Genomic DNA, 27,924 nt, shown 5'->3' with positions numbered 1-27,924 from the left:
TCCATGGAATGAGTTTGACATCTATGATATAGGGAAGAGGGTGCCATTTGGGATGAATACAGTGTCAGAGTACGTCTTTAGAATGATGTACTTGTGTGGACATTTCCAACCTGATGGGTTGACTTTAGGACTCTATATGCTCATAAATCCACTTTTTAATAGTGAATATTCTGATCTTTGTCAGGTCAAAACATGACATCTGTTACAACTACAGTACTATAAGTTGTCTTTATGCTGTCAATGTCTTTCAAAGTACTACTTTGTATATACCGGGGGAAACCTGCCATCAGTTTGCCTGTGCCAACATTAAAGCACATCATCAAGGGTATTCAAATGGCATAGAATATATACAGATTCAGAAAGATTCATCTATACACATCAGTACACTACTGTACTGTAGCAACTGTAGGCCAGCTCATTGGCCCTACTCAGCTGGGAGGGCCCTCCCTCCCTGCCAGGGTTCTTAGGGGAGATGGAGAGATACTCTGAGCTCAGCTTCCTCTCAGGAAGGGTGGAGGGGACAAGCTCTGTGATTACTCTACATGTTACTATTATGTTCTACAGTAACTAAGACATCCAGATAGGATCAGGGGATCCATTCCTAGAATTCCAGTGTTTTCCAACCCCCACCCCCTGACCGTTAAGTGGAGTCTAAAATGCTGCATTTATAAGTCGTTGATTTTAAAAGCCAGTATGCAGACTAATAGGATAGACAGCTGTTAGCATAAGTCCTTGATGAATTAGCCTAACTCTGCAGGGAGTTGATTTACATTACATAATTGCAGTGGCATTTTTAATTAGAAGGTGTGTGTGTGTGTGTGTGTGTGTGTGTGTGTGTGTGTGTGTGTGTGTGTGTGTGTGTGTCCCAGTCAGTGTGTGTGTCCCAGTCAGTGTGTAGTAATAGTGTCAACATCAGCTGTCATTAAAGCACGATGTCTCATGCATTTTTAATGGAGTTTAAACTCACTGGCCGTGTAATGGATGACAGAGTCACTATTGACCCGGTCACATTGATCAGGCCACCAGCTCCAATAGTCTCTAAACTGGTTGAACTATGAACTGGTCTGTCTCACTCACTTGTGTGTACTAAATGGCACCCTTTTCCCTTCACCCATTGGGCTCTGGTCAAAGTAAGGGGCACTATAAAGGGAATAGGGTGCAATTTGGGACACACACCCCCAGTCCCCTGCTATGACCCTAATTGGCATGACACTCAATATATATTCTCCAATCAATACGGTTATCAATATCATTCACTTCTTTCTCACAGAGGTAAAGTGTATTAAAGTGATGGACAGTTTTAAAGGGGTGTTCTGGGATTCTGAAGGGGTAAGACAGTTCAACTAAATTCAGTCATGTTATATACTTTAAGAATCAATGGCTATATATCATTACTTTAAAACCCCTTCAAATGGATGTACTAATCTCAGATTGCCCATTTAGAACAGTCGGAGAAATGAACTAGAGCATTGCTTTCCTTTAGCGGTAGTCTGTGCTTTAAGCAAGCTCCTCTTGTTCAATGACAAGCCAAACATCATGTAGGCTATGGAATCAGAACAATAGAAAGGGAAAGGGGGAGACCTAGTCAGTTGTCCAATTGAATGTATTCAACTGAAATGTGTCTCCGCATTTAACCCAACCCCTCTGAATCAGAGAGGTGCGGGGGGCTGCCTTAATTGACATCCACGTCTTCGGTGCCCGGGGAACAGGGGGTTAACTGCCTTGTTCAGGGGCAGAACAACAGAAGAGCTGCCTACTGTCCTTCACCTGGGATAACTTTCCTTGTCTTTCATGTGTTTCACACTTGCTCTGTTTGATACTATTAACGTGACATAGTGTATCAGTGCCCCGTTCTCTATGCCCTGGCAAGCTTAACCAGGGCCATGTTTGTGTCCCAAATGGCACCCTATTCCCAACATAGTGCACTACTTCTGACCACGTACAAAAGTAATACACGATATAAGGAATAGGGTGCCATGAGGGACACGTGGGTCTGCCTGTCTAGTAACTACTCTCTCCCTTCCCTCTCTGCCAGGCCAAAACCCTGCGGAAGCTGATTCAGCAGACGTTCAAACAGTTTGCCAACATGAATGATGACCAGAGCATCCTCAAGTTCCTGGAGATTCTGGCGCCCGTTTACAGATATGATAAGGAGTGTTTTAAATGTGCTCTCGGGGTAGGCTGAATTTCACTTGATTACATGTTTTCTTCTGGGTTTCAAATAAAACATATAGCATCAAGATGGACATTTTAAGAATCCCAGAGAATGACTCGTACTGAACACAACTGAACTCGTACTGAACACGACTTAAATTGTACTGAACACGACTGAATGCGTTGTACTTGTTTTCTCAGAAAATCTATGGTAGTTAGGTGTGGAGTAATGCCTGGGATATTATGGTTGTATTTGGGTGGGTCTAGTCTGCATCTCTGTAACTTAAATAAAAAATGACCAGGTTCATAGTGTCCCCTACTGGCCATAAGGAAAACAACAGTTGTTGTTTTTTGTTTCCCAGCAATGACAAAAGATGGTAACAATTAATCTAGCATTCCCTCAGATCTACTTCAAACAGTTCAAATGATGTAGCAGATGTGTTTTCATGGTTATGAGTTGGCACTTTGAATCCGACAGATTGAACTCTCAACTTAAATGTCATTGTGTATGTTTCGCTCTTTTCCTCTTGTTGATTTGTGACTGAACTGAAGACATTTCTCAAATCTTCTTTTTGTTTTTCTCTCCGTCTTCCTTTCCTCCTGACAGTTGAGCTGGGTCATCCAAGTAGAGCTAGCCATTGGACCCGAGGAGGGCATTAGCTACCTTACAGACAAGGGTTCGACTGTGAGTCAGAAATGTTAATTTCAATATGTATTGTGTTGTGTATCCTTGTCCTGCATCTCCACACAAACAAGCACAGCCATTACAGTTGCACAACTTATATAGTTTTGACTGAAACCAAAGACGTCAAACTAAAGATATTTAGGACATATGGTGTGGTTTTCCTCGAAGAACAGCTGTCCGTCACTTAGCTGGAACCAAACACTACTTGTAACCTAGGAGTTGGTCTCTCTTCTATCTCCTCCCTATACAATACATTTCTGCCCTGAAATATTGGCATGAATGAACTGGGATTTTCAAAGAGTATTCCTGATAATTTTCATGTTGCCCTCAGGGGCTGAGGTAATGAAACACATGTGTCTGTCTGTCCGTGTGTGTGTGAAAATCTTCCCAAAATGGCCCAAGGATTTCTGTTGTTTTTACCCATCAAACTGAGGGTATCAGATGTGTTCCATGTTATATCACCATGAGCCATGGCGATGAGAGGTTAGTTCTGGAAGCCATGAGACCCCTCTCATTCAAAGGATACGCCAAAAACATCCCTCTCAACAACAAAAAATGTGCAGCTTGAAATGGAATGTTTTCACTGAACGAATAGCTAGATAACACAAAATACATCTTCCTGAGAAACACTGTGACCATTTTAAAGTTCAAATGGAATCATCATTACTTTAAGAGTCATCTGAAACATTGTACATTAACACATATTTTGCTCCCTTGCGTGCACTTTAATGAATTGATTGATTGATTGATTCCTCTTCTCCAGCCAACACACCTGGCCAACTTCACCCAGGTGCAGACCATTGGATACTCCGTCATGGAGGACAAGGAGAGGAAGGGCATGCTGCAGCTCAACGTGGCCGGTGCTGCTGAGGTACCAATCAACCATTTCATAATAACCCTTACATTACCATGAGGTTGACTTGAACATGATTCATTCAACATGAGTAAGTGCACACATTGATATAACCTTTGTGAATAGTGCTAATTTGACCTAATATTAGATCACTTTTTTGTAGCCAAGTCCCCCCTCCCCCTCTCTGTATGTACTCATATTTCCTTTGTGTCAATATCTGCTTTCAATTTACTACTATTGGAAGAGGAAGTAGCATGTGAAACATGGATTTCTTGGGATGGATTTTTCAGAACAGTGGACATAAGTGTTCCATTTACAAATGGTTCCACATAGAGGTCTTCCTGTTGGGGATTACTTTTACTGTAACACACATTCATTCACTCTGGGCTCCCCCCTGTATGAATGGACCCTTTCATTTGTGATGGGCTGGCCATAGAGGATTATTATAGTATTGTGTTACTACTCTGTCTGCCATAGAGGATTATTATAGTATTGGGTTACTACTCTGTCTGCCATAGAGGATTATTATAGTATTGTGTTACTACTATGTCTGCCATAGAGGATTATTATAGTATTGTGTTACTACTCTGTCTGCCATAGAGGATTATTATATTATTGGGTTACTACTCTGTCTGCCATAGAGGATTATTATATTATTGGGTTACTACTCTGTCTGCCATAGAGGATTATTATAGTATTGGGTTACTACTATGTCTGCCCGGCCATAGAGGATTATTATAGTATTGTGTTACTACTCTGTCTGCCATAGAGGATTATTATAGTATTGGGTTACTACTCTGTCTAACATAGAGGATTATTATAGTATTGGGTTACTACTCTGTCTGTCTGCCCGGCCATAGAGGATTATTATAGTATTGTGTTACTACTCTGTCTGCCATAGAGGGTTATTATAGTATTGGGTTACTACTCTGTCTGCCATAGAGGATTATTATAGTATTGGGTTACTACTATGTCTGCCCGGCCATAGAGGATTATTATAGTATTGTGTTACTACTCTGTCTGCCCGTCCATAGAGGATTATTATAGTACTGTGTTACTACTGTGTCTGCCATAGAGGATTATTATAGTATTGGGTTACTACTCTGTCTGCCATAGAGGATTATTATAGTATTGTGTTACTACTCTGTCTGCCATAGATGATTATTATAGTATTGGGTTACTACACTGTCTGCCCGTCCATAGAGGATTATTATAGTACTGTGTTACTACTCTGTCTGCCATAGAGGATTATTATAGTATTGGGTTACTACTCTGCCTGTCAGTCAGTGGTAGCGCAGAGCACATGTCCCAAATGGCACCCTATTCGCTGTATAGTGCACTACTTTTGACCAGAGCCATATGCGCTCTAGACCAAAGTAGTGCACTATAAAGGGAATAGGGTGCCATCTTGGACGCAAGCCAGGAGTAAGACGTGGCGGGTGGTAAAGTGAGGAACACAGTCACAGTGCTATTCTGTAGTCATCTGTTCACTGTGGTATTACTGTTGTTATGAATCAGCACAGGAAGGAAGTTATGTCAGTGGAATACATGGATATTGTGTGTGTGTCTGTAGTGTGTGTGTCTGTAGTGTGTGTGTCTGTAGTGTGTGTGTCTGTAGTGTGTGTGTGTGTGTGCAGTGTGTGTTTGTGTGCGTGCGTGTGTGTCTGCAGTGTGAGTGTGTGTGTGTGTCTGCAGTGTGTGTCTGCAGTGTGTGTTTGTGTGTGTGTCTGCAGTGTGTGTGTGTGTGTGTGTCTGCAGTGTGTGTGTCTACAGTGTGTGTATGTCTGCAGTGTATGTGTGTTTGTGTGTCTGCAGTGTGTGTGTCTGCAGTGTGTGTGTGTGTGTGTGTTTGTGCGTGTTTGTGCGTCTGCAGTGTGTGTGTCTGCATTGTGTGTGTGTGTGTGTGTGTGGGTCTGCAGTGTGTGTGGGTCTGCAGTGTGTGTGGGTCTGCAGTGTGTGTGGGTCTGCAGTGTGTGTGGGTCTGCAGTGTGTGTGGGTCTGCAGTGTGTGTGGGTCTGCAGTGTGTGTGGGTCTGCAGTGTGTGTGGGTCTGCAGTGTGTGTGGGTCTGCAGTGTGTGTGTGTGCGTCTGCAGTGTGTGTGTGTGTGGGTCTGCAGTGTGTGTGTGTGGGTCTGCAGTGTGTGTGTGTGTGTAGTGTGTGTGTGTGTGTCTGCAGTGTGTGTGTGTGTGTGTCTGCAGTGTGTGTGTGTCTGCAGTGTGTGTGTGTCTGCAGTGTGTGTGTCTGCAGTGTGTGTGTGTCTGCAGTGTATCTGCAGTGTGTGTGTGTGTGTCTGCAGTGTGTGTGTGTCTGCAGTGTGTGTGTGTGTGTGTGTGTCTGCCGTGTGTGTGTGTGTGTGTCTGCCGTGTGTGTGTGTGTGTGTCTGCCGTGTGTGTATGTGTGTCTGCAGTTTGTGTGTGTGTGTCTGCAGTGTGTGTGTGGTTGTGCGCGTCTGCAGTGTGTGTGTGGGTGTCTGTGTGTGTGGGAGTGTCTGCAGTGTGTGTGTCTGCAGTGTGTGTGTGTGTGTGCAGTGTATGTGTGTCTGCAGTGTGTGTCTGCAGTGTCTGCAGTGTGTGTGAGGGTCTACTGTGTGTGTGTGTGTGTGTGTGTGTGTGTGTGTGTGTGTGTGGGTCTGCAGTGTGTGTCTGTGTTTGAGACAAATGCGGAGTTCCCCCTACAGTGTTTGTGTGATGGGAGGGGGCAGCTGGCAGCCCCAGGCAGAGCAGAACAGCCCTGTCTGTCTGTCTGTCTGTCTGTCCGTCCCTCTGCCCGTGCTGGTAATAATGGCTCTTTGTGGGCTGCTGTTGTGTCCACAGCCTCTCACAGTGACCACGCCGTCACTCACCACAGCTGAAAACATGGCCGACCTCATAGACGGCTACTGTCGCCTGGTAAACGGAGTCACCCAGTCCTTCATCATACGGCCGCAGAAAGGTACATCTTCCTCACACACACACACACACACACACACACACACACACACACACACACACTGTCTCAAAAACACACTAAGAAGTGTACTTGCGTATGTTTGTGTTGATTTTACTAGATGGTTTTCAAGACACACACACACACACACTATCTCAGAAAGATAGTAGTCTACATTTGAGTTTGAGTTGTTTTGCTGCTGACATGGTTAGGTAAGTCTCACACTGTCTGAAAAAGATACTTCTACTAAGAAGTATTACTGTAGTTGAAGGGTTTGTGTTTATTGACATTACTTGGTTTTCAAGATTGCTTTGCGGCAGTGACGGTCACAGATTCACTCTGCCTTGGGTGATGTTGTCATTTGAGTCTAAATGGACTGCATTGTATTAGGCAATCACCATGACAGTAGGCAGTAGTGTGATTTCTTTCTGTTTACAAGGTTTCCAGTTGTAGCTTGATTTGGAATCATGTATTGTTTTGGCCATGACTGCCATGTTTAGTAGTCGTAGTTGAATTCACTTTCAATACCTTTATCAGTCTGAGAGAGATCTGGTATTTTCAACAAACACCTAGTCTTTTCCCGAGCAGTAAAGCATTAGAGATCTGTTTTTTGGGAGGGGCCTTTTAAGCCTTTTTTGCAGTTGGACTGTGTGCTTTTTCCTGTGTGGGAGGGAGGGGAGCAGTTCAAACAGGCTACTCCTCTCCTGTGTTTGTGATTTTCCCCTCATTTTACATTTGACATTTTAGTCTTTTAGCAGTGTGAGTGCATACAGTTTTTATACTTTTTCACATTGGTCCCCCGTGGGAGTCGAACCAACAACCCTAGCATTGCAAGCGCCAATGTTTTACCAACTGAGCCACACGGGACCGACTCCATCTCTTCCTTTTTATTTCATCTTTTTTTAGTGGGTAGATTTGATTTAATATTGCCGATAGTGTAGCTTCCAGCAATGTAATTGTCTGCATCATTTCCAATCCCCCATATATTTTTGGGATAAATATGTATAAAATATACATATTTAATTTTTATATATTTTCCGTTATTATTTTCCCCTAACTCTACCATCCCAATTGGAGTAAACTAATGGACAACAACACTTAGTCTTCTACTCCCAGTTTATACATACTAGTTACATATGACAGACACTATTTTTTGTTTGTTTTTATTCCCATCCTTCAGCTCCACTCAACCCCTCCCCTCTATCTCTGAACACCATCCAGTTTTTAGTTATTTATTTGTCATATATTTTTCAACTGTGCTGTGATGTTTCACAAAAATTCTGAACCTTTCTATTCTCATAGATTCAACAGATTGTAAATTAAAGATAAATATTTTAGCTAAGAGTATTAGTATATTATTGATCGATTGACTATGACTTTTTAAATCACCCAGCAATGCTATTTGCAGAGTTAGTTCCAGATAAATGTTGCATTTCTTCAGCCATTCCTGAACCTGTGACCAAAAATAAGCTACATATGGACAGTACCAAAACTGAATGATCTAATGATTCTGTCTCTTTGCAGCAAAAATCAGCAGAACTGGGATAGTTGTATCCCCCAAATATATACAATTTTATTAGTTGTGAGAATTTTGGATTATAGTTTCAATTTAAAAACTCACATTTTGGAATCACGCATAGTTTTGTGTAAATTCATAAACCATGTGCCATGGAATCGGTACATAAAAAATCTCTTCCCAACTATTTTGCAATCTATATGGTAGAGCTGTCCATTTTTTGGTCCTTAAATGAAACCGGTATACTTTTTTATTTATCACAATTTTCTTAAGCCAATTTTGGTCTTTTAATGCGAGGCCGACAGACAAGTTCCAGATAATACTGTCACTTGGAATTTTGTATTCTGGTATTCAAAATGATGATGCTTTACGGTATATGCTTTGCTTAACAATATCTCTCGTCTGTATTTTCAGAGGGAGAGAGAGCACTGCCTTCAATCCCCAAGTAAGTATCTGCCATACACTAAATGATTTATCAATGGGTATACTTTGAATGTTCATTCACGTAAAAATGATATATGATGGTGTTAACATAAAGAGCTGTGTAAGAAACAAACAAACAAACAAACATAAATGCGGGGAAAAAACATCTCCACAGTAAATCTATTTGTAGGACCCCTAGCGTCAGAGCTCTGTTATCCAATGACACCCATTGTATTTCCTCTCCATGCTATAATTACTGGACATTAGGTAATTCAGGGAAATCAGTTCACTAGTTAGAACTAGTGTTAGAGAGGTGTTTTCCACACCTTCTCTCACTCTTTTAAAAACACACCCAAGACAGTTCTGGGGCAGAATCCTGATAAATAGTTCCCTACAGTAGGATCTTCTCAGAATATCTCCTCCCTATTCCCCTCCTATTGGTTCAGCACCTCAACACTCGATGCTTCCAAGAAGAAGAGTGGCTCAGTGGAGGAGAATAATACTCAGCATAATGTGGATGTTTTCCACATAGCCCCAGAGATTATTTTCAGGAATATGCTGGATCCTCCTGGAGTTGCTGTGGATGCTGTTGATTGACTTGCTGGTTTTAGGTTAGGGAATTTCTCATGTTGATCCTCTCTGTCTCTAACCTTTACCCTTCAGGGTGCCCAACAATGAGAAGAGGATAGTAGAGGGGGTGGTCCGGAGCGCCGGGGTGCGTGCCATCTCTGTCTCAGGTAAGAGATCTGTGCCTCCTCAACATCGCAGACTTTTACTGGATATAGCAGGGCTATTGATGGAAGAAAATATGTTGCTTCCTGTCCATTGATCTGTAAAGCCACTGGATATTATTACATATTAGATATCTAATACAGAACCCATCACATGAAATCCCTTACTTGGATGTGTGTGGGTATTGGGGTTTAATGATGCTCAATGATGGATAAACAGGCTATTATACTTTAGCCATTTATGAAAAGCAGCCAGAATTGATTTGATTTAGGCCTAGTCTCTGTCAGCTCTAGTCTTTGTTGTTGATCCTAAGATATAGATGGTTAGTGCAATCACAGGACATGTTAAGCTTTCTCCACCGATTATTCTTGGAAGAGCAAGAACAGATGCCGGGCGTGTGTGTGGTGGTAACAGGAAATCAATTCAGCATGATAAGTAATGGTGAAGCTGAGTAATTCGGGGCTGAAGGGCTGTAACACCATGGTGGATAATAAACGTCATCTGCTGAGACAAACAGTCCAGTCCAGGACCGGGTCAGATTTAATCTGTGTCCCAAATGGCACCATATTCCCTACATAGTAGTACACTATGTAGTAGTAGTACACTATGTAGTAGTAGTACACTATATAGGGAATATGGTGCCTTTTGGGATGCATATAGCCTTAACATGCCTGTGGATTAGCAAGTGGCAGGGGGAGTTAGTGCTAAGGAGATGGGTAGGACGGGAGGGGATTGGCGGGTTGAGGAGGTTAACAGGGGCAGCAGGTGCCTCTACCTCTCTCTTCCCCATTCTATTTCTTCTCTCCCCCCCTTCTCCCTCTTTCCCAGTCTATCTCCCCCCTCTTTCCCTCCATCCCTCTGCTTCTCTCTTTTCCACAGTCTTTCTATTTATCTTCCTCCTTATCTCTCTCTCCCTCCCTCTCTTTCCCTCCATCCCTCTGCTTCTCTCTTTTCCACAGTCTATTTCTATTTATCTTCCTCCTTATCTCTCTCTCCCCCCCTCTTTCCCTCCATCCCTCTGCTTCTCTCTTTTCCACAGTCTATTTCTATTTATCTTCCTCCTTATCTCTCTCTCCCCCTCTCTTTCCCTCCATCCCTCTGCTTCTCTCTTTTCCACAGTCTATTTCTATTTATCTTCCTCTTTATCTCTCTCTCCCCCTCTCTTTCCCTCCATCCCTCTGCTTCTCTCTTTTCCACAGTCTATTTCTATTTATCTTCCTCCTTATCTCTCTCTCCCCCTCTCTTTCCCTCCATCCCTCTGCTTCTCTCTTTTCCACAGTCTATTTCTATTTATCTTCCTCCTTATCTCTCTCTCCCTCCCTCTCTTTCCCTCCATCCCTCTGCTTCTCTCTTTTCCCCAGTCTATTTCTATTTATCTTCCTCCTTATCTCTCTCTCCCCCCTCTTTTTCCCTCCATCCCTATGCCTCTCTCTCTTCCCCAGTCTATATCTATTTATCTTCCTCCTTATTTCTCTCTCCCGCTCTCTCCCTCCCCGTCCATCCCTCAGCCTCTCTCTCGTCCCCAGTCTATCTCTATCTCTCTTTCTCTTCTTTATCTCCTAAATGTCAGAGGACTGTGATGGAACTGCTGAATGTTAATAGCCTGGGGGCTCCAGTGACAGACAGATTAAGGCCTGATTGAAGGGGTTGGCCAGAGCCCTGTTAACTGACCAGAGGTTAGGGGTGTAGAGAGTCAGACATTATGGTATCAAAGAGATGCTTGTTTACTATGCTGCTGAGAGAGGAGAGCCTGGCACTGAGGTTGGGAGGTTCAGAGGGTGACATAGGGTGTCCTTAAATGTCATAGGGTTTTATTACATGTCATAGGGTGTCATTAAATGTCATAGGGTGTCATTAAATGTCATAGGGTTTCATTAAATGTCATAGGGTTTCATTAAATGTCATAGGGTTTCATTAAATGTCATAGGGTGTCATTAAATGTCATAGGGTTTCATTAATGTCATAGGGTTTCATTAAATGTCATAGGGTTTCATTAAATGTCATAGGGTGTCATTAAATGTCATTTAAGTGTCCTAGGGTGTCATTAAAGTGACATAGGATGTCATTAAAGGGTCATAGGGTGTCATTAAGTATCATAGGGTGTCATTAAAGTGTCATAGGGTGTCATGAAAGTGTCATAGGGTGTCATTAAATGTCATTTAAGTGTCCTAGGGTGTCATTAAGTATCATAGGGTGTCATTAAAGTGTCGTTAAAGTGTCATAGGGTGTCATTGGTGCAATAGGGTATCATTAAAGTGCCCTAGGGTGTCATTAAAGTGTCATAGGGCATCATTAAGTATCATAGGGTGTCATAGGGTGTCATTAACTGCCATAGGGTGTCATAGGGTGTCTTTAAAGTGTCATTAGTGTCATATATTGTCATTAACTGCCATAGGGTGTTATAGGGTGTCATTGAGTCTCATAAGGTTTCAATAAATGTCACAGGGTGTTAGTGTCACAGGGTATCTAAGGATTCCTCAGCTCTCAAGGAGAAGGTGAATCATATATGTATGGGAGTCAGTCATAGGGAACTATTATTTGATTGTAGCTACACAGTAATATGAAGGTTGAGAGGTGTTGTATTCACTGATAATATATTTTCACATATTTGGTTTAGAGTTTACTGGTGTGTTTCAAACTATATGGTTTGATGATTTTGGGGCATATTCTCATAGTAGGCCTATTTAAAAGTCTACTCTCTACTACTATCAGTAAATAATAGTCATGCTGCTAGTTTGTCTATTTGAAACTGTTTGAGTTATTTTTTGTGAATATGTTTTAGCAATTTATTCAGACAGTTAGGAAGATCAGAGGGGGAAACAGGCAAGTGGAAGAAACCGTGAGCAAGGTGGGGATCGAACCCCGGTGTGCGGTGGGGAGTTGTATATGAGACTTATGCCGAGAACTGTTACAATGACACCACAGCTCTGCACTTGATAGTTTTTTCCTTTTTGATAGTTTTTTATTTATTTTGACGGTCCGAATTCCGTGTTTACACCAGTTCTCCCTGATACCATCCGTCAATGCCATTTCTCAGAAAGAGGTCAGAGAGAAATTCCCGTGGGGACAGCAGCATCTTGCTGCTCACACAAATCCAATATATTTAACTGAATTCATTCCATATGTGTCAACGTACAGTTGTACACAAGACCTTTTGTAGAAGTGTGAATCAATTCCTTAGCCCTGGCCGACATATCAGGCATAGAATAGTGAAGGACTTATTACTATGCTGTTGATTGAAATGCAGAATTGCCATAATTTGAGTAAGGCTATAGTTCCCCTGTCGGCTTGGACTTCCCTGTTGGTATAGGAACGAAGAGATGTATTCATATTATTATTGACGTATTTCATGTCGTTTCATAACAGACGTGCCATGACAGAGTGGTAATGAATTCTGAGGTGTAAATGGATATGTAGCATTTTGTCTGTTATATGGGGAAAGCTTCGGACACCATCACACCAACATTTATCACTCCTTAACATATACACAAATGCTGTCTGCTGCTCAATGTGTGTTGGGTGAAGTTTCCCCTAGAGGCTAATCTTGGGTCAGTTTTGCATTTTCCCCACTAATGATAAAAGTTAGGATTGAGGGAGGGGAAGCTGATTCTAGATCTGTACCTAGGAGAAACTTCACCCCAGAGCTGTTTCTGTCAGAAAAACTATTAGTCTCTTTTTCTCACCATCTCTCCTGCTCTGTCATCCTTCTCTCTGATTGGCTGAAGATTCTGTGAACTCTGTGACCCCGACGCCTCCTAAACCTGCTAAAGCCAGGCGCTTTCTCCTTCCTTTCGTCTTCTGTGCCCATGACTCTCCGCCAAAGGGTACCACTGCTCTGATTGGCTTACTCGACTGACACTGCTTTCTGTTTTTCTCTGACTAACCCTGTCTGCCCCACTGTCCCCAAATCCCCAACACTCACACAACTCGTGTGTAGGGAATTTAGGGGAAATGAGGGGATGAAACTTTAGCTGAACAAAGGTTCTGGTGTGAAGTGCACTAAAATCTCTCTAAAATGACTGACAAAGCAACACCTACAATGGCCAAACAGAACTAGCCTGGCGGGGAAAAGTTTGAGAAACTGTGTTAAGAAGGAACATGTCTAGTAAATGAGATGACGTACATACCCTATCCCTGACGTGTTTTGCATCCCAAATGTCACCCCATTCCCTATATAGTGCACTACGTTTGACCTGAGCCCAATGGGTCTTGGTTAAAAGTAGTGCACTATATAGGGAATAGGGTGCCATTTGGGATGTATATAGAGCCTGACAGGGCTGTATCTGGGCTGATGGCGCAGCGATCTGGTTGATCCGCAGCCAGGTTCAAGATGCTGTAAGCATCAGACCACCAGACTCTTAAAGACACCCTTTAATAGCTGTACATCTAATTTAACAACCATCTGTTTATATTGCTAAAATGACACCAGTGATTTATATGTCCCTATCATTTTAGGTCGATTTTGCCAAACTGAGTTTATGCCCTTGAACAAGGATAATGTTGAACAAGGATAATGTGTCAAAAAAAGTATCTAACTAACAAAGTGAACCAATACTAACTTCTGGACATGTGACTTCTGTCCTGCCCGCTGTCACCTGTTTAACAGCTTCGTATTGGTCCACGCTTCTGTCTCAGCTGTTTAACAGCTTCCTATTAGCTCACGTTCCTATCCGTCACAGTGGCCCATGCTAAGAATAGCCAATGAACTTCACTGACCCCCTTCCGAACAATGCTGGCTGAAGTTCACTACTCTGGCTGTCCCCTCAACCAAACTGAATCAGGTTCCACACATTCCAACGACAGACTAATTCAATTTAAAGTAGAAGCTTAGAAAATAAAATACTTTCCCACTTATACTGAATAAAAGCATGGATTGGATACACTTGTGAAATTCCCAGTCCCTGCTTGTTTTGAGGGAGTGTGGGTCACGGTAACAATTATTGAACCCATTTTGAATTAATTATACTGTCTTTTATACTTTTCATATCTTTCTATGGTGTGTAACCTCTCGCTCTCTTTCTCTCCCTCTCCCTTCCTCCCTCTCTCCCTCCCCCTCTCTCTCTGTATGGCATGCTCTCCTTGGACCTGCAGAGGATTGTAGTGGGGATGGTAAAGTTTGCTTTTTAATATTTCCCTCCATTCCTTCCTGTCACCTGCTACTAACTCACTGGGGTCATGGGGGATTCAGGGGGTTGTGGGTTGTGTGTGTATCAGTCATGAATCATATCAATCAAATGAATCATGAATCAAATTAAATTAATCTGTTTTTTATCTATCTGCTTGTAGAGGTTTGTCATTAGTAATGCACTTATCATGCAATAGACCTGATTGGAGTTAGGGAAACAATGTAGCAGTTAACGTTTCCAGAAAATGTGCTGAAAACTGTCTTAGCTGCAGTGCTTCCCTGTGATTCAAATCGATTTAGTTTGATTGAGCCTGTCTGGAGTGCCAAATTGACAGAGTTTGTACTTTTAGGACTATTCTGTTGGTCCCAAGGTGCCAGGCAAGCTCAATCAAGCGCAGTTTAAAGTATTTGAAATAAAACAAATACTATTTGACCCCAGGTCTGGTCTGTCCCACGCTCTGGAACTGTATCCACAGAGAGTCTCAGAGTAAGATCAGTTCTGCCTTTTTTATTATAATGAATAAGATTAGATGGGGGGGGGGGGGGGCTCCTACTCTGAGTGGCTTTCTGAATACATTCCCTGCTGTCTGCCTGGATCTTTAAGGGCCCAGCTCCCAGCCCTCTCCCAGCTCGGCCTCATAAAGAGAGCTGAGTTTGGCGAGCTCCGTGGCACCGCGGCATTCCTGTCTAAAATGGGCCGTATGATGGCTAGCTACATACTACACAGAGTCTGCTGGTCGTTTTTCCCTAAGAGGAACAATAGCCAGGACGGCACAACTAGCGTATTACCATTTTAGATCAAGACTGGACATCAGGACGTTCACATACTGTAAACACGGCTTCTCTCTCTTTTTCTCACTCCTCTTTCTCCCTTACCAAGAAGCCCATATGTACTGCTAAGCTCTGATCAGACAGACCGACAGAGCAGACAGATATGGCTGAAACTGTGCGAGTTGATAACGGACATGCTTGTGTTTCTGTGTGTACTGTATGAGAGAGGGAGAGGGAGGGAGAGAGGGAGAGAGAGAGACGCCCATGTGTCCAGCAGTGTTGGAGTTTACAGAGGAGCACTTGCTGTCTGACTCGCATGTTTATTTTCAGCTGGCTCTAGTTACTTGTGTGGAAGGGTACGTATCTAGCTAGCTGCATCTGTGTGTATCCGTCTCGGACAGTGTGTGACTGGACTTGACCAGTAGACTGACCACGAGGCTGTTGTGTTTCTGCAGAGACGGATGACTATGCTGAGATTATAGACGAAGACGATACCTACACCATGCCCTCAAGTAAGTGAAGCTCTATGCTCCCTAGTAGTAATACACTATGTTGATCTTAATGTGTGCCCTGCTAATATGTCTCTTGATCTCCTCTTTCTAGCCTTTTCTCTCTCTCTCATTCTTTCTTTCTCTCTCTCTCTCATTCTTTCTCTCCTTGTCTCTCTTTCTGTCTCTCTCTCTCGCTTGTTCTTTCTCTCCTTGTCTCTCTTTCTTTTTCTCTTTTGTCTCTATCGCTCTCGTTCTTTCTCTCTTTGTTTCTCTCATTCTCTGTCTCTCTTTCTAGCTCTCTTTCTCTCTCTTGTTCTTTCTCTCTTGGTCTCTCTTTTGATTTCTCTCTCTCTCTTTGTCTCTCCCTCATGTTCTTTCTCTTCGTCCTTCTCTTATCTAAATTCCTTTGACTGTGGCCCGGGTGCTGTATGGTGATCTGTTTTCTCAGGCTCTGTGTGTTTGTTAATGTGGATAGTGGAGATGTTAGTTTCTACTTCCCAAATACCCCACACACGCTGCCTGTGTGTGTCCTTTATCGAAACGGTACTAGATTGTCTGTACACTCAATGTTTGGTTGTCATGGTGACGGTGTAAGTCTATACACGTACTGTAACTGGATAGTCACGTATTCTTATTGATGATCTTTCATTTCCCAGCACTTCCATTCATTTATATTCCTGCTGTCATGATGCTGTCCAAATCAGACACGCATTCTGTTCCATTATGATTCACTGATAGTCCATGAAAATATCTATGGAATGCTTAGTAGTACATCATCAGTGAAATCCTTTTACTTGTCACAAATGTTCATTATATGGAATAGTCATGTCAGTGAGTAGTCATCAGGACTGAAAGAGACAAGTGCCCTTTGAGTGTACTGGAGTGAAATAATGTGTTAGTCATAGAGTTCTAATCACTAGAATGGACAAAGCACCTTAGACCATGGTACACCCATAGCCGCCATCCTTGACTTTAATTTCCGTTCTAGTTATTGTAATTATATGTCTCCAGTAACCCCAGGTCTTTCTTTGGTGGCCATGATGCCAGGTCTCGTGGGATCATATGAGTCTGGAACACAATAGCCCCTGCAGTGGTGTAGGTTGTGTCACAAATGGCACCCTATTCCCTACATAGTGCACTACTTTTGACCAGAGCCCTATGGGCCCTGGTCAAACGTAGTGTACTATATTGGGAATAGGGTGTCATTTGGGACAGAGAAATAGAGTGCAGCTAATTCACCAGGTTGTGGAGTGGTCTGGGCCAGCTGACTAACAAGAGAGTCTGGTTGTGAAACAAAAAGTTATTCTATAACAAGGAGCTCTGTATATGGAGACGAAAGAGTCCCATCGCATGCTAACACTCGAGACCAGAGCTCTCTCCATTCAAACAAGTGGTCCATCCAGCATCTGTAGATTTCTTCATACCACATGGGGATTTGAGTCCCACTGAGTCCCACCGGGCTAATACCCAATAAATAGCTCTGTGTCCCAAATGGCACCCTATTCCCAGTTTAGTGCGCTACTTCTGACCAGGGCCCATAGGAATTAGAATAGGGTGCCATCTGAGAGGCAGCCTAAGATAATACGTTTATCCATTTCTAGATGATCAAGTTCTAATGTGACACGTGTGGCTTTCTAGCACATATTCTTGTTCTACGGGATAACCTGTTTTTCCCCATTGACACCCAGCTCTGTGCACTCACAAGTTGGTTCTTTTAAAACCACATAAACCACATAACATCTATTCCCCTCGGTCTTACTTTCTAACGTGTGTTTGTCGTGTTCTGTTGCAAATGGTTTCTAAAAGCCACCTCTCTTTATCCTAACCACCCAGCAGTGAGCTATGGAGTAGATGAAGGTAACGCTGCCTCTCTCTTTCTGTTTGTCTCTCTGTTTTCTGTCTGTAATTGTGCTTGTGTACTGTACTAGAACGGCTCATTCAACTCATCTACTGGAGGTATTTCATAGGTTTAGTAACCTACTGGTCATCTTAAAATCAAATCATTTCCCTCTAAAGTTTGACAGACTTATCAGATTCAGCCATAGGCCTCCATCCCAAATGGATTGGAATTGTTACATTTCATCAGCTTAGAGGGATCTGGTCTTTTTCACTCCATTCAAACCCCTGAAAAATGAAAAGTGAAATATCACTTTAATACTGTTTGCTGAAACCAAGTAAAATATCCCGCTAGCTGTGAGATGAAGCAATCTCATCCATTCAGTACCAGAGTTCAATGCGTCTTCAATAGTGATTGTTCAATTGGCTTATTTATTTATTTTTCATGTTGATGTGTTTCTTCCTTGGTTTTTCTTTAATTTCACCATTGCTTGAACGTTTTGATGTGAAATTCCATTTATAATTTAGTTTTGTTTGTTAGGTGTCTGTCTGAAGAGATTGTGCAATCATCTTAATTGGATAAGAGCGTCTGGTAAAGGACTCAAATAGATACAGTCAATCAAACCAAAGTGGTAGCCTGTTGTCATTTGAAATCCACAGGGAGGAACCAAATATATCAAGTACTATGTCTGTTGACATCACCACAGCCTGATCATTTTCTGTTGTAGTGTGCATGTCTTTGCCTGGTGGTGGGTGTGAATTGCCTTATACAGATAAATACAGTATTTCATACAGTATTACCATCTACTGCAGTGAAAACACAGCCAAGGCATCTTGCTGTTATTATTAACAACCAAAAAAGGCCTCATCAACACACACATACAGATCAGCATAGTGGTGAGTCATTCACCCTGTAAAAGTCAGTGTAACTAACAGGAGTTATCTCTCCCTCGCCAGCCAGGGACTATGAGAGTCAGTGTAACTAACAGGAGTTATCTCTCCCTCCCCAGCCAGGGACTATGAGAGTCAGTGTAACTAACAGGAGTTATCTCTCCCTCCCCAGCCAGGGACTATGAGAGTCAGTGTAACTAACAGGAGTTATCTCTCCCTCCCCAGCCAGGGACTATGAGAGTCAGTGTAACTAACAGGAGTTATCTCTCCCTCCCCAGCCAGGGACTATGAGAGTCAGTGTAACTAACAGGAGTTATCTCTCCCTCCCCAGCCAGGGACTATGAGAGTCAGTGTATCTAACAGGAGTTATCTCTCCCTCCCCAGCCAGGGACTATGAGATCCAGAGAGACAGGATAGAGCTGGGACGCTGCATCGGTGAGGGACAGTTTGGAGACGTCCACCAGGGAGTCTACAACAGCCCGGTAAATAGTACTGTAACAAAGAAATAGCACTGCAACTGTCTGGCTAAATGCAGCCTTAGCAGCTCCCCTCTCACCCTCAGTCCTCACGTGTTCCTTTCAATTCCACCCCTGTTACTGTCTAGCTAAACACATCTGGCCTCTTATTTATGGTCTGAATTGTCATGATATTATCCACTACCAGTAATGCACACAAACAAATCCAATATTTTCTCTCATTTCTCTTCCAGGAGAATCCCACTCTAAATGTGGCCATTAAAACATGCAAGAACTGCACGTCGGACAGCGTGCGCGAGAAGTTCCTTCAGGAAGCACGTGAGTATGCTGAGATGTAGTGCTGTGTCGCTGTCATGGGCCTGATGAAGACTGCAGCTGCTGCTGATTGCCATGTACACACACACACATGCTGCCTGATTGTACTCTCAGGTTTCTTTGCTCGCTGGGTTTACACGGTTCACAGACTGTTGAGGGAGTGTGTTAGACCTATCCCAGGGAGCGTTTTCTCTTTCCACTTGATCTAAACTGTTCTGTGAAATCCTCACACCCTTTTGTGATGTATGTGTTCCTCAGTGACCATGCGTCAGTTCGACCACCCCCACATAGTGAAGCTGATTGGTGTGATCACAGAAAACCCTGTGTGGATCATCATGGAGCTGTGCACGATGGGAGAGGTGAGGTGACCAAGAGTATATTTGGATCAGTACTTACAGTAGTTGTTGTTGGACTTCTTGTCATTCTTGTAATAAATGAACACAGAACACATTTGGGAACAGGGCCAAAGTTTCTCTATCATTCCTGCTGTCATCCCTCTATCTCTGTCAAAACAAAGAGGATATCTTGTATCTTATCAATGTTTTAATCTCTTCCAGTTGAGGTCATTTTTACAAGTAAGGAAGTACAACCTGGACCTATCAACGTTGATCCTGTTCTCCCACCAGCTCAGCACAGCGTTGGCCTACCTGGAGAGCAAACGCTTTGTCCATAGGTAAGACCACCACCCACTTTAACAGCTATTTAGCTTTACAGAGGCAATATAATATTATGTTTTTGACACTTTCTAATATATTTTTTGGTGCCACGCTGTCAAAATCCCCATGTTTTCCAGGATTCCTACTCATGGTGTATGTGTGTATCTCCTCAGGGACATTGCTGCCAGGAACGTGCTAGTGTCTTCCACAGACTGTGTGATGCTGGGAGACTTTGGGCTCTCACGCTACATGGAAGACTCCTCCTACTACAAAGGTACAAACCAGAGAGAGAGATAGAGGACGCTAGTGCCCAAAAGCCTGTTTTAGCATGGGCAGCGCCATAATGGGACAGATACAATGATGCCATGTCTATGGTACAAACATACCGGCTTCCGGGCTGATGTTTTACCACCATCTGCTGGTTGTGAAAGCTATTGCAGGCTATCAAAATGTTGAACTCCAGAGAAAAGTTTCCCCCCTTAGTATAAATCTAGGATTAGCTTCCCTTCCACCAATCCTAACTTTAACCATTAGTGTGGGAAATACAAAACTGATCAGCATCTAGGGGAAACTTCACCCTACTAAAATGTTGACAGTCTATTGCTAACTGGGTTTTCAGCTTCCAAAGGGAAACTGCCAATCAAATGGATGGCTCCAGAGTCCATCAACTTCAGACGCTTTACCTCAGCCAGCGACGTGTGGATGTTTGGTGAGTTTAGCAGCTACAAATAATGCTTATCTAGCGATCAATACGCGTGTGTACGCATGCGTTTGTGTGTACGCATGCGTGTGTGTGTACGCATGCGTGTGTGTGTGTGTACGCGTGTCTGTGTGTGTGTACGCGCATCTGTGTGTGTGTACGCTCGTCTGTGTGTGTGTGTGTACGCGCGTCTTTGTGTGCTTCCATGCGTGTTTGTGTCTGTCTGTGGTGTTATATCTAGAGCACCTCCCCTCCAGGTGTGTGTATGTGGGAGATCCTCATGTACGGTATCAAGCCCTTCCAGGGGGTAAAGAACAATGATGTCATCGGACGGATAGAGAACGGAGAGCGTCTGGCCATGCCCCACAACTGTCCCCCCACCCTGTACAGCCTGATGACCAAGTGCTGGGCCTACGACCCCAGCAAGAGACCCCGCTTCACAGAGCTCAAAACCCAGCTCAGGTCAGTACCCCTGAGGGGAGAAGTTCAGGTTATGCCAGTGTTCTTTTACACACGTTTTCCCTCCTTTATAACTCTGGAACAATGATATTCAACATTGCTACTCAAGAGGTCACTGTTTCATGTATTAAAGTATAGGACACTTCAGTAAGGTTTGGAAACAGTGTGGTCTCCGGTACTTAAGTTGTAGCCACATAAGAGGCAACAGGTTGATGCCATATTCCCAATAGAGACTAGCAATTATCAGCACTCAATGCACTTCAATGGTCTATCATGTCAGTCAAACCCATGGCAGCTGGATAAAGTGGGATGTATGTAGTATTTAAGGCCACAGACAAGGGTTTGTGTGGGTAAATGACTGTGGGTAGTCCTCGGCTACGTCCCAGATGGCACCCTATTCCCTATATAGCACACTACTTTAAACCATTTGCCTTAGTATATAAAAATGTGTCTGTCTGTCTGTCCGTCCGTCGATAAAGCCCTATGGATGTGAGCCACTCTCCTGTTAACTTTAGACTCACTGAACTGTGACTCGTGTCCCTACTCGATAATAGGCTCCACAGTCCCCATAGCCCTATGTTGAGCAGTGGGTATGTTTTGGGAGAGTACTATGGATAGTAGGTATGTGGTTGGTTGTCTGTAGAGATAGGAGATACCTAGTCAGTAGCACAACAGAATGCATTCAACCGAAATGTGTCTTCCACATTTAACCCAACCCCTCTGGATCAGAGAGGTGCAAGGGGCTGTCTTAATCCACAGCGCCCGGGGAGCAGTTGTTGGGGTTAAAGTGCCACCTTGCTGGGGTTAAACTGCCACCTTGCTGGCTCGGGGATTCGATACCAGAAGCCTTTCAGTTACTGGCCCAACGCTCTTAAACCGCTAGGCTACCTGTATCCAAAGCTGTGTTTGGGTGATAGTTACCCTGTCACTGGATCCATTTAACTGTACGAAGATATGTCTGACACGTGTGGGTGCGTGCTGGTTTGCTGTGTACGTACGTCTGTGTGTGCCATCATGAGCGAGACTCTTCGTGTTCCATTTTGAGCTCTTGGGTACAGAGTGTGAACAGCCCATTATCTCTCGTCTAACCCATAGTAACACAACCTTATATCCAGAATGCACCGAGAGAGAAAGGAAACACAGGGCAGCAGAGATTCCAGTGAGCACCCGTCAAGGCTCCTGGGATATCCACTTTGTCTATTGCTGTCTTTGACCAATTAAGGTCCAAAGAGTAAGGTACACCATGTTTTACTACCACTGTGAAGGCATTCATAGTGTGTCTTAAGGACAGCGCTTCCTTGCAATCTCCTCTCCTCTAGCCAAACCCTGGGTCGCATTCATTATTTACCAAACGGAAGACAACTGAGTGAAACAGGGACAGACTACCTGAACTGGTCCAATAAGAAACACTGTTTTTGTTACGTTGCGAAGCGTTTTGCTACGTTGTTCCCTAATGAATACGACCCTGATATTTAGTTCCGCAGCATCATTCTTCCCAGTCAATCCAATCCAGTGAAGGCTGGCTGGCTGATAAGCTGTCTGGCTGAGTGCCAACCACAACAGGCTCCCCAGGGCAGAGGGAGGAAGGAGGGGGAAGATAAGGGAGGTGGATGGGGTGAGCTGGAGCTAGCTGTCTCTGATAAAGTGAGTTTAGTAAAACAGTACAGGACTTACCAGGCTGCTGCTAGACTCTCACACACCTCCACTGCAGGCTGGGGATGTGACCAGGGAGCTGGTGGTTCATCTGTTCTGGTGTGATAAGATGGGCTCTCGGAAGCATAAACTCTGGGGGATGAGCGTTTTCCTGTAAGGTAAACTGGATGTAGGGTCGAATGATGGATGATTGGATGATGTCATTAATAGATTGATGGCTGGATTTGGGTTTGCCTAACAAACAAAATAAATCACATCTGCAATGCAGCTCGTCTGTGATAGGAACATGATTGCGTTTCAGGCTACAGTAAATGAGATGATTTTATAAAAATGTTCAGGCTTTTTTATGAATTTATGTTAGGTGTGCTAAGCTGTTGTGTGTGTGTGTTCCCTGCAGTACTATCCTAGAGGAGGAGAAGGCCCAGCAGGAGGAGAGACTAAGGATGGAGATGAGACGTCAGGTCACTGTGTCCTGGGACTCAGGGGGCTCCGACGAGGCCCCCCCTAAAGTAAGAACACTCCACAACCCTACCCTAAAGTAAGAGACCTCTCTAACCCTAACCCCCCCCTAAAGCAAGAGACCTCTCTAACCCTAACCCCCCCCCCTAAAGTAAGAGGCCTCTCTAACCCTAAACCCCCCTAAAGTAAGAGGCCTCTCTAACCCTACCCCCCCCCCCCCCCAACTAAGAGATCTCTCTAACCCTTACCTCCCCTAAAGTAAGAGACCTCTCTTCCCCTTACCCCCCCCCCCCCAAGTAAGAGACCTCTCTAACCCTTACCTCCCCTAAAGTAAGAGATCTCTCTAACCCTAACCCCCCCCCTAAAGTAAGAGATCTCTCTAACCCTAACCCCCCCCCCTAAAGTAAGAGGCCTCTCTAACCCTAAACCCCCTAAAGTAAGAGGCCTCTCTAACCCTACCCCCCCCCCCCCCCCAACTAAGAGACCTCTCTAACCCTTACCTCCCCTAAAGTAAGAGACCTCTCTAACCCTAACCCCCCCCTAAAGCAAGAGACCTCTCTAACCCTACCTCCCCTAAAGTAAGAGACCTCTCTAACCCTAACCCCCCCTAAAGTAAGAGACCACTCTAACCCTACCCCCCCCCAAGTAAGAGATCTCTCTAACCCTTACCTCCCCTAAAGTAAGAGATCTCTCTAACCCTTACCTCCCCTAAAGTAAGAGACCTCTCTTCCCCTTACCCCCCCCCCCAAGTAAGAGACCTCTCTAACCCTAACCCCCCTAAAGTAAGAGACCTCTCTAACCCTTACCCCCCTAAAGTAAGAGACCTCTCTAACCCTAACCCCCCCCCCAAGTAAGAGACCTCTCTAACCCTTACCTCCCCTAAAGTAAGAGATCTCTCTAACCCTAACCCCCCCCCCCTAAAGTAAGAGGCCTCTCTAACCCTAAACCCCCCTAAAGTAAGAGGCCTCTCTAACCCTACCCCCCCCCCAAGTAAGAGACCTCTCCAACCCTTACCTCCCCTAAAGTAAGAGACCTCTCTAACCCTTACCTCCCCTAAAGTAAGAGACCTCTCTAACCCTAACCCCCCCCTAAAGTAAGAGACCTCTCTAACCCTTACCCCCCCTAAAGTAAGAGATCTCTCTAACCCTAACCCCCCCTAAAGTAAGAGACCTCTCTAACCCTTACCTCCCCTAAAGTAAGAGACCTCTCTAACCCTACCTCCCCTAAAGTAAGAGAGCTCTCTAACCCTTACCTCCCATAAAGTAAGATACCTCTCTAACCCTATCTCCCCTAAAGTAAGAGACCTCTCTAACCCTACCCCCCCCCCAAGTAAGAGACCTCTCTAACCCTAACCCCCTAAAGTAAGAGACCACTCTAACCCTACCCCCCCCCCCCAAGTAAGAGATCTCTCTAACCCTTACCTCCCCTAAAGTAAGAGATCTCTCTAACCCTTACCTCCCCTAATGTAAGAGACCTCTCTAACCCTTACCTCCCCTAAAGTAAGAGACCTCTCTAACCCTTACCTCCCCTAAAGTAAGAGACCTCTCTAACCCTAACCCCCCCTAAAGTAAGAGACCTCTCTAACCCTAACCCCCCCCTAAAGTAAGAGACCTCTCTAACCCTAACCCCCCCTAAAGTAAGAGACCTCTCTAACCCTTACCTCACTAAAGTAAGAGACCTCTCTAACCCTTACCTCCCCTAAAGTAAGAGACCTCTCTAACCCTACCCCCCCCTAAAGTAAGAGACCTCTCTAACCCTTACCTCCCCTAAAGTAAGAGACCTCTCTAACCCTTACCTCACTAAAGTAAGAGACCTCTCTAACCCTTACCTCCCCTAAAGTAAGAGACCTCTCTAACCCTACCCCCCCCCTAAAGTAAGAGACCTCTCTAACCCTTACCTCACTAAAGTAAGAGTCTTCTCTAACCCTACCTCCCCTAAAGTAAGAGACCTCTCTAACCCTACCCCTGCCATTAGGGGTATAATTAGACATTTCTGAGATGTTTACCTTAGATATCTTTAGGCACATATAGACTAAATTACTCTCATTTGAAGAACTAGTGCTCCATGTCTGATAGATGGGGATCACACACTGCAGGAGGTCTATATGTCCAATGTGTTCTGTGTGATCTCTGTCCCGCCCCCTGTGCAGCCTAGCAGACCTGGTTACCCCAGCCCTCGTTCTAGTGAAGGATTCTACCCCAGCCCTCAGCACGCTGGGCAGCTCAACCATTACCAGGTACTGTATTGTACTACTGCTCTAGACTACTGTACTACTATACCATACTACTGTACTATACTAACACTTTTACCACAGTTACTGTGTATTACCCATAGAATTAGAATGGGGACGCCTAGTTTCCAAGTCTGTTCTATTCATTGTATTTCTATGGTAATACCATTATCATTAGGTCTCTGAACCATCCCATTTGTATTGATAATCAGGTACTGGCAATACTGGTTTAGTAAATGTGGTTTGTTTCTTACTTGCCAGTGGATTGATGTGTAAAGACAGAGAAAGTGCTCAACTCTATGCTTTTGGGGGAAAGGGTGCTTGAAGCCAAAAGTGAATTGATGGAGATGTGCCCGGCTTCCCCCTTTCTGAATGCAATAATATCTTCCCAAACTAAGTTATTTTGCAGCACTTCAGCTGCCCATAAAACATAGCTGACAGCAGGCATTTCCTGTAGCCCTTTTTCAAACTGCTGGCATTGTTGACTTAAGGCAGATTCCATCTGCTGAAAAATCAACTCTCTCAAATTCTGTTGTTATGGCTTCAAGGTCAACTCATTCTCTCCACTCTGTATTGCCTTAAAAGGCATTTTGAGTACCAGTTGATATATTTATCTTTATGATCAGGTCAGTTATTATTAAGATGTTTATCAGCCAGTGCTAATGGTGACATGTCACATTCAGGCTCATTCTTTTAGTCCCAGAGGTCTTTATGTCTGGGGGTCAATAATGATTTATTGCATTATACTGCCAGCAAAGTGTTTCCCTGTACCCTGAAAGGCTAACTGGGGCCCGATGCTATATGATGAACAGACAAGGCTTTGGTATCATCACAATCCTCTCTTCAAACAAAATGGGCTTTTCACCTGTTGTCTGTCCTACCATATCCAGGTTGGGTACCCTGGCCCCCACGGCATGCCCGCTATGCCCAGTGGCGGGTACCCTCCCCAGGCCGGTGTCCTGGACCCCCATGAGACCTGGAACCACCACCGGCCAGGGGATGTCCCCATGTGGTCCCCCAACATGGAGGTGAGAGAGAAAGCTCCACATAAATATACATGTAGACTCTTTTTACTATGTGCTTCTGCCAGTTGTATAATGTAATCTCTGAATTTCATTCGCAATTGTCTGAGCTTGGTACATCTGTAGCAATCACAGACGAGGCTAAATACTAATGCAATATCCTCTCTGTCTCCCTCCCTCCCTCCCTCCTCTCTCTCAGGATGGAGGTGTGTTGGACTTGCGTGGTTTGGGCCAGGTGCTGCCCCCCCACCTGATGGAGGAGAGGCTGATGATGCAGCAGCAGCAGATGGAGGAGGACCAGCGCTGGTTGGAGCAGGAGGAGTGCTTCCTGGTAACAGACCATTATTCACCCACTACTCTCAAACACACACCATCCTGAGAGAGAGAAGGGAGAGCGGGAGAGCAGGAGCGAGGGAGGTGAAGGGGGAGAGAGCAAAGGAATGAAGGAGGGAGAGAGAGAGAGACAGACAATGGTTGGAGCTGGAAGGTAGCTTCCTGGTAACAGTACCATCTTCTGTCTGTCACTATCATGTTAAGAAACCAGTGAATATACTGTCAACTGCACCTTTGTTTGTTTGGTAGAGTTTCTACATTAGAAACAGCACCTTTCATCCTCTAAACCTCACTAACTCCTAAATAGCAAATATATGCACTCTACATCATTCTACCACCATTTTCCAGGATACATACTCTCTCTACCTAAGATATAATGTCAAGACTAAATGACTGTAAAGTCATTGCTCTAGTTATCAATTCATTAAACTGTTATCCAGTCAGTCTGCCCCAAAAACATCATATCTGTATTCAGTCTGCCACTGACTTCCTCTTCTTGAACTGCACTGTTGGTTAAGGGCTTGTAAGTAAGCATTTCACAGTAAAGTCTACACTTGTTGTATTCGGCGCATATGACAAATAAAGTTTGATTTGATTTGACTGTTTAGTGAAGTAAACATCTGGTATTGATTACAGTGTCACACTGGCTGGTGTTTTACCATTTCAACCTTCAGCCCCTCATCCCCCTTCTGAGTCAGTTAATTTATGTTTCTACGATCTGAGGAGATTCAGATCATTGTTGTTTTCATTCAGTGAAATAAGGCAGGAAGACATACCTGTGACCACAGACTCACCTCCTGAGGGAAATGCATGGATCAGCCAGCAGCATTCTAGAACACTCTCTCTCTCTCTCTCTCTCTCTCTCTCTCTCTCTCTCCCTCTCCCCTCTCTCTCCCTCTCTCTGTCTCCCTCTCTCTGTCTCCCTCTCTCTGTCTCCCTCTCTCTCTCCCTTCCTCTCTCTCTCTCTCTCTCTCTCTCCCCCTCTCTCTCTGTCTCTCTGTCTCTCTCTCTCTCTCTCTCTCTGTCTCTCTCTCTCCTCTCTCTCTCTCTCTCTCTCTCTCTCTCTGTCTCTCTCTGTCTCTCTCTCTCTCTCTCTCTTCTCTCTCTGTCTCTCTCTCTGTCTCTCTCTCTGTCTCTCTCTCTCTGTCTCTCTCTCTGTCTCTCTCTCTGTCTCTCTCTGTCTCTCTCTTCTCTCTCTGCTTCGTCTCTCTCTGTCTCT

General features: G+C 44.2%; 1 protein-coding gene across 27 annotated transcripts in view; it reads left to right on the top strand.

Annotated features, from left to right (window-relative positions):
• Nucleotides 1–27,924, top strand: part of ptk2aa (protein tyrosine kinase 2aa) — a 163,712-nt gene that overhangs the window by 126,512 nt on the left and 9,276 nt on the right. For 8 of the 27 annotated variants that reach the window (XM_031788848.1, XM_031788847.1, XM_031788842.1 and 5 more), the window contains 21 exons: nt 2,036–2,176; nt 2,762–2,839; nt 3,603–3,710; nt 6,506–6,623; nt 8,548–8,578; nt 9,220–9,293; nt 13,014–13,112; nt 14,380–14,397; nt 15,640–15,696; nt 17,509–17,532; nt 18,787–18,884; nt 19,112–19,196; nt 19,452–19,552; nt 19,751–19,866; nt 20,023–20,123; nt 20,469–20,558; nt 20,807–21,011; nt 23,059–23,170; nt 25,270–25,356; nt 26,241–26,378; nt 26,572–26,703. In XM_031788848.1, the coding sequence (XP_031644708.1) occupies nt 2,036–2,176; nt 2,762–2,839; nt 3,603–3,710; nt 6,506–6,623; nt 8,548–8,578; nt 9,220–9,293; nt 13,014–13,112; nt 14,380–14,397; nt 15,640–15,696; nt 17,509–17,532; nt 18,787–18,884; nt 19,112–19,196; nt 19,452–19,552; nt 19,751–19,866; nt 20,023–20,123; nt 20,469–20,558; nt 20,807–21,011; nt 23,059–23,170; nt 25,270–25,356; nt 26,241–26,378; nt 26,572–26,703 (2,013 nt within the window). Of the gene's footprint in view, nt 1–2,035; nt 2,177–2,761; nt 2,840–3,602; nt 3,711–6,505; nt 6,624–8,547; nt 8,579–9,219; nt 9,294–13,013; nt 13,113–14,379; nt 14,398–15,519; nt 15,541–15,639; nt 15,697–17,508; nt 17,533–18,786; nt 18,885–19,111; nt 19,197–19,451; nt 19,553–19,750; nt 19,867–20,022; nt 20,124–20,468; nt 20,559–20,806; nt 21,012–23,058; nt 23,171–25,269; nt 25,357–26,240; nt 26,379–26,571; nt 26,704–27,924 lie in introns of those variants that run through there. The other 19 variants (XM_031788849.1, XM_031788850.1, XM_020500118.2 and 16 more) reach the window with 10 other exon arrangements.

This window comes from Oncorhynchus kisutch, linkage group LG14, assembly GCF_002021735.2.
Source record: "Oncorhynchus kisutch isolate 150728-3 linkage group LG14, Okis_V2, whole genome shotgun sequence".
Taxonomy (NCBI): Eukaryota; Metazoa; Chordata; class Actinopteri; order Salmoniformes; family Salmonidae; genus Oncorhynchus; species Oncorhynchus kisutch.
The sequence above is the reverse complement of the archived record's forward strand: the minus strand, read 5'-3'. Positions and strand labels throughout refer to the sequence as shown.